The sequence below is a fragment of the Vulpes lagopus genome, chromosome 5 (assembly GCF_018345385.1).
Source record: "Vulpes lagopus strain Blue_001 chromosome 5, ASM1834538v1, whole genome shotgun sequence".
NCBI classification, from domain to species: domain Eukaryota; kingdom Metazoa; phylum Chordata; class Mammalia; order Carnivora; family Canidae; genus Vulpes; species Vulpes lagopus.
Genome location: NC_054828.1, coordinates 9,361,642 through 9,367,641, shown reverse-complemented (window position 1 = coordinate 9,367,641; position 6,000 = coordinate 9,361,642). Strand labels below are relative to the sequence as shown.

The 6,000-nt window shown below is 48.6% G+C and overlaps 1 protein-coding gene across 1 annotated transcript; it reads left to right on the top strand.

The window, feature by feature from the left end:
• On the top strand, nucleotides 1-5,670 carry MIEF1 (mitochondrial elongation factor 1). Its single transcript, XM_041756609.1, has 4 exons — nucleotides 1-144; nucleotides 1,087-1,264; nucleotides 1,474-1,736; nucleotides 2,092-5,670. The coding sequence occupies exons 1-4, from the start codon at nucleotides 1-3 to the stop codon at nucleotides 2,896-2,898; spliced, it is 1,392 nt and encodes a 463-aa protein (XP_041612543.1). The 3' UTR covers nucleotides 2,899-5,670.
• Nucleotides 5,671-6,000: the final 330 nt, after the last annotated feature.

Here is a 6,000-nt window from a genome sequence, read left to right as displayed (position 1 = left end):
ATGGCAGGCTCTGGTGAGCGCAAAGGCAAGAAGGATGACAATGGCATTGGCACAGCCATCGATTTTGTGCTCTCCAATGCCCGGCTGGTGCTGGGGGTGGGTGGAGCAGCCATGTTGGGCATCGCTACACTGGCAGTTAAGCGGGTAAGTGTATGTGCAGCTGGGGCCAGGGGTGGGAGAGGTGGTGAGGCTGTCTCTGCAAAGTGGAGCTGACCTGGAACAAGACTCCCAATACTGCTAATGGGAGTGTAAGCTGGTAATGTGGCATCATAAGATGAGCCTTTAGGAGAATTCACTAAGTTCACTTCTAGGACTTTGCTCTCAAGAAATCATTGGAGATACAAATAAATAAATCTATGCCAGCGAGTTAAAAAAAAAAAAAAGGCAAATAACCAAAATATTTTTCCTTAATTACCTTATTTAAAATAGCAACAGTCCCACCACATATATATTTCCTACTTCCCTTTCCTACTTTGTTTTTCTTAATACTTATTCTTTCTGCATACTTCACATTTAACTTGTTTATTATGTATTAGCTTTATCCTTCCACTGGACTGGAAACTCCATGAGGGCAGGGGTTAGGTCTCTTTGGTTTATTTATTCTGTGTGCCTAGAACTGTGCCTGGCACACAGTAGCCATTCGGTATCTGTTAAGTAAGTGAATCCGTGTTCAACGTTAACAGTACATTAACGTTCATAAGGTATAATGTTATATAGTCAGAAAAGGTACCATAATGTTGAATACCAGTTCGTTTTTAGTGGCATGGGGAAATGATAAAAGTGATCAGTGAAAAAAATTCAGTTCCAAAAATATATATGGAGTTGGATCCTAATTATATAAATACATATTTCTGGAAAGAACTGGACCAAAATGTAGTTACATCTGTGTTGTGACATCATGGTAAAATTGGTTTGTTACTTGTATCATTTAGCATTTCCTGAGATTTTCCACATGCAGCAAAGTATTCCATAATCTAGAATAAAACAAAGTTATTGAAAAATAGTGGTTGAACTCCCGAGGGCAGAGCTGCTGGGAAGAAGGGAAACGGGAAGGAAGCTACCTATGCCGGTCCTCTGCTATTTCAGATGTACGATAGGGCAATCAGTGCCCCTACCAGCCCCACCCGCCTGAGCCATTCAGGGAAAAGGAGCTGGGAAGAACCGAACTGGATGGGCTCCCCCCGGTTGCTGAATAAAGACATGAAGACAGGCCTGAGCCGGTCCCTACAGACACTTCCCACAGACTCCTCAGCCTTTGACGCAGGTGAGGGAAAGGTTGTTCCCCATCTAGGACTTCTCTGGGCTCTCAGTACCACGCCTGCATTCAGCAAACATTTCTTGAGCACGTGTGTGCCAGGCACTGTGCTAGCACTTGCCTGTTGTGCCGGGCCCTTCTCCTTCCTGGGGCCGAGGCAGCTGTGGACTAAGCAAGCATGGGAAGAGCTCACATGCCTGTCTCTCTTGCCTTGGCAGATACATTCTGCCCACCCCGGCCCAAGCCATTGGCCAGGAAGGGCCAGGTAGACTTGAAGAAGTCACGACTCCGCATGTCCCTGCAGGAGAAACTTCTTACTTACTACCGGAACCGGGCGGCCATCCCTGCTGGCGAGCAGGCTCGGGCCAAGCAAGCTGCCGTGGACATATGTGCCGAGCTCCGGAGCTTCCTGCGGGCCAAATTGCCTGACATGCCACTTCGGGACATGTACCTGAGTGGCAGCCTCTATGATGACCTGCAGGTAACAAGGTGGTTCTCGCGAAGGGTAGGGTTGGGTGCCGACCAAGATACTTCTCAAGAGTGCTTTTGGTACAGAAGATCGGTGTCCCAGGCTTGCTGGAAAGACTGAGGTCTTACTGCTTCTGAATTTTGCCCACTGTGATAGCACTTGTTGGGTCGTCTTTAACCCATTCTTGTTCTGACAGTCGTAGGTTTAAATCTTCACTCTATTTGAATTGATAATGGTGACCTGAATGAATTTGTAGTTTCCTTTATTATTTGGGGAAAACAAGATGGTGGGACCTGTATTTGGGGATGCTTGTGTCTTGAGCAGTTTAAGTCCCTCAAAAGCTTTTTAAAAAATCCTGCCCCAACAGGTGGTGACGGCTGACCACATCCAACTCATCGTGCCCCTTGTGTTGGAGCAGAACTTGTGGTCATGTATCCCCGGTGAGGACACCATCATGAATGTCCCTGGCTTCTACCTGGTTCGTCGTGAGAACCCAGAGTATTTTCCTCGTGGTAGCAGTTACTGGGACCGCTGTGTAGTAGGGGGCTACCTTTCCCCAAAGACAGTGGCAGACACATTTGAGAAGGTAGTGGCTGGCTCCATCAATTGGCCAGCCATAGGGTCCCTCTTGGACTATGTGATCCGACCAGCACCACCCCCAGAAGCCCTGACTTTGGAAGTGCAGTATGAGCGTGACAGGCATCTTATCATTGACTTCCTGCCATCAGTGACCCTTGGCGACACCGTCTTGGTAGCCAGACCACACCGGCTGGCGCAGTATGACAACCTATGGCGGCTGAGCCTGCGTCCCGCAGAGACGGCACGCCTGCGGGCTTTGGACCAGGCCGACTCGGGCTGCCGATCGCTGTGCCTCAAGATCCTCAAGGCCATATGCAAGTCCACTCCAGCTCTGGGCCATCTCACTGCCAGCCAGCTCACCAACGTCATCCTCCACTTGGCCCAGGAGGAGGCTGACTGGTCTCCAGACATGTTGGCCGACCGATTCCTACAGGCCCTGAGGGGACTCATCAGCTATTTGGAGGCTGGAGTCCTGCCCAGTGCCCTAAACCCCAAGGTGAACTTATTTGCAGAGCTCACTCCTGAAGAAATAGATGAATTGGGATATACTCTCTATTGCTCATTGTCAGAGCCAGAGGTGCTGCTGCAGACGTAGGGCAGGTGGAGGCCTAAGTGGGTGTCAGGTGTCAGACCCTGGCTTCTCCCTTAGAATCACTTGGCTGCATAGTTGGTGCCTCACAGGGTCCCTAGGTGCCTCCTATCTTGCTGGTCATCACCCTGTCACTTCATGCTGATCAGAATGCCATCTCTTTCATCTCCTGTTTTCTCACCATCCCTTTCTTTTTGTTACCAAACACTGTGCTCCTTCTCCTCCCCTCCCCCTTGCTCCAGGCTAATTTTTCTGAAATGAATTGAGAAGGCAGAGCACCGGCCTGAGCTGGTGTTTTGCATTTTGGTCCAACTTTTCTGCTCCTGCCTGCCCTGTCCTTTGTCCTGTTTCTTTATAGTGTCTTCCCCGTCTTTTCCTCTTGGTTTTGCCTTCTGTTGTGCTCTTTCCCCTGGAGCATATCTGCCTCGTCAAGGTGTTGCCTTTTCATTGATCGGCACCGAAGAGTTACGGTTGCCTGTTTCCGAGCTGAGCTCCGCAGAGTGAGCCCTCAGACAGTATTTAGAGTTTCCGGGGGTAAAGGTGGCTGAAGAGCTGCCCTTTGACCCAGGTTCCCGGAGAAGCAGCCCATCTCCCCCGCCTCCCAACCAGCTCATATTCCTAAGTGCTGAGAAGCCCTCACGGGAACACTGTTATTGACCCACACAGGAGTGAGGCTCAATATAAACTGGATGCAAAGTTGCTTGGAGATTGTGTTTTTTAGTGGCCATCAGTGAGAGTGCAGTGGGGGAGCCAGCAGCAGGGAGGAGGGCCTAGGGAAGGGTGTGTTTGCCTCACTCTTGGCTGGCCCAGATCAGCACTGCCTTGTGGAGGAAGACAAGGGAGGGAGGGGGCTGTTGGGATGGCACCTCTGCCCAAATGCTGTTTGTCCACCCCTTCCTTGCCTTATTGCCAATTAGGATGAGACCCTCAGGGACACAGCCTCTGTGGTAGAGGCTGAAGGGAGGGTGACAGGTGGCAAACGGCTGAAAAACCCAGTCACCTGTTGAGGCTTGGCGACCATGTTTCTTCCCCACGAGGCCCTGCCTTCCCAGGCCCCCCGCCTGTTCATTCCCTAGTGTCTGCCACAGGAACATGAGGAGGGTGTGCTCCACTCTCCAGGCACCGCCAGAGGCCAGAGGGCAAGCAGACATGCGCTGACCTCTTCCCCGTCCTGTCTCACCCCACACCTGGGGAGACTGGTGCTACCCAGGAAGAGGGCACATGGGTAAAACACGGAGGGGAGGTGGCTTCCTGCGCTCCCTCTGCTTTCCTGCTGCTAAGTCAAAAGTTTCCTGAGGGTGAGGAGGAGCGTTTCATACACCACCTTGTTCTGTGCTTTTTTTTTTTTTTCCTGTTCGTGGCAAGAAGCCAATAATTCTGTTTTTGATCTGCCCATCCAGTATTTTGTTCTCCCATCAAGTTTTATTATTTTTTCTCTTTGTACTACCTCTCCATCAGCGAGATTCTGGTGAAGCTCTCTGCAGCTGTCTCATTCCTCCCCAGTGACAGCAGCAGGAAATGATTCTTTAAATAGCATTGAAACCTCAGCTACCCTTTGAATTTAGGGTAGAGATTCCTGTCCCCCTTTTGTCATGGATGAGGAGGTTGCAAACTAGGGTTAACCTTGGCTGTATTTGGAAAATTTTCCTCCTTGCAAGGTTCCTAAAGTGGTTCATTTGTCATTTGTATGAAACTATTGAGAGAATGAAAAACCTAAAGCCTGGAACTCTTCTCCATCCTTGGCTGTTCATCAGAATCAGTTTAAAGAAAATCTCTGTGCCTGAGTGCTACATGAAGTGACTGGCATAGAGGGTACAGGGCTGAACCTGGCATCCATTGGAGGGAAGGGAGAAGGGAGGTTGCAAAAGCATGGGTTAGTCTTCATTGAGAGAAAGGATCTCATTTTCCTAATGTATTACAGAACCTAGTTTTCCCAAGCTGCCATCTTTGACCAAATTCCATATAAAACATTGGAAGGAGAGCTGAAAGAACAGTTTTAAAGACTTAAGTCTCCAATTATCAAAGCCAGGTGTAATTGTGATTTGAAATTATCTCCGTTCTTAAACAGTATCTTCCTAAGGTCATCTCTGTCTCTTAATTAGGTTTCACAAAATCAAAAACCGTAACTTTCCCATTTCACAATCCAGAACTACCTGGAAGTCCTCAGAACTAGGAGCAGTGGGAGTTCTTGGCTCTGGTCCTGGCAGATTTGCTGACTGAGACTGGGCAAGCCTTGTAAAACATAGAAGATAGTGCAGTGCTTTGAGATTCTTGGATGGAAGAGGGTAACATTTTGCCCAACCTCTACCCTCCCTCCGTGCCCACCCCCCATCCAATTTTTTTAATCTTCAGGGAAGGATGTTGTGCCTTTCCCTGCAGTTCTGCCTTTCTAGTCAGTAACTCCCACCTTTGCCTGAAGTAATGGCATCTGCTTCTACTTCTCCATCTTGACATTTTCTTCACCATCTAGGTTAGCAAAATGTGAGTTAGCCGAATGCTTAAAAAATACATTGTCTTGAAAGCCTAATCAATTCCAAAGTGTATTTTGTTTTTTACCCTGTTGCCCCTTCCTAAAAAATGAGTTCAGGATAACAGTATTTTATATGCTTGGTTGTGACTTTTTTCCCCCTCAAATAAATAATCAAAAACTAATGTTTGGAAAAGCTGTGTTGAGGCCTGTAGTCTTTCCGCTTGGGTCTCAGCCCCTGGTGGTCTCCCTATTCATACTCCAGATTAGCTGATTTTGTTCCCTTGTACTCCATTCAAGTTGAGATTTTTTTTAAAAAAGACTTGAGCACAGCAGGGGGAAGAGCAGAAGCAGAGGGAGGGGGGTCAAGCAGATTCCCTGCTGAGCGGGGAACCTGACACAGGGCTCAGTCCCAGGACCCTGAGATCATGACCAAAAGTTGGTGTGTGGTGTTTTTTGTTTTGTTTTGTTTTTAAAGTAGGCTCCACACTCAGCATGGAGCTCAACACAAGGCTTGAACTCAGGACCCTGAGATCAAGAGCCAGATGCTTAACTTACTGAGTTAAGCCCCCCCCCGCCCCCCAGGCGCCCCTTGAAAACACATGGTTTTTGACAAGAAATCAGCTTCAGGATCACAAGGT

Excerpts from the sequence above, each read along its gene's own strand:
- MIEF1 (XM_041756609.1), top strand. The coding sequence starts at position 1 with ATGGCAGGCTCTGGTGAGCGCAAAGGCAAGAAGGATGACAATGGCATT. Across the intron at positions 1,265-1,473 it reads CTCCTCAGCCTTTGACGCAG|ATACATTCTGCCCACCCCGG; the intron begins GTGAGGGAAAGG and ends TTGCCTTGGCAG. Across the intron at positions 1,737-2,091 it reads GCCTCTATGATGACCTGCAG|GTGGTGACGGCTGACCACAT; the intron begins GTAACAAGGTGG and ends CTGCCCCAACAG.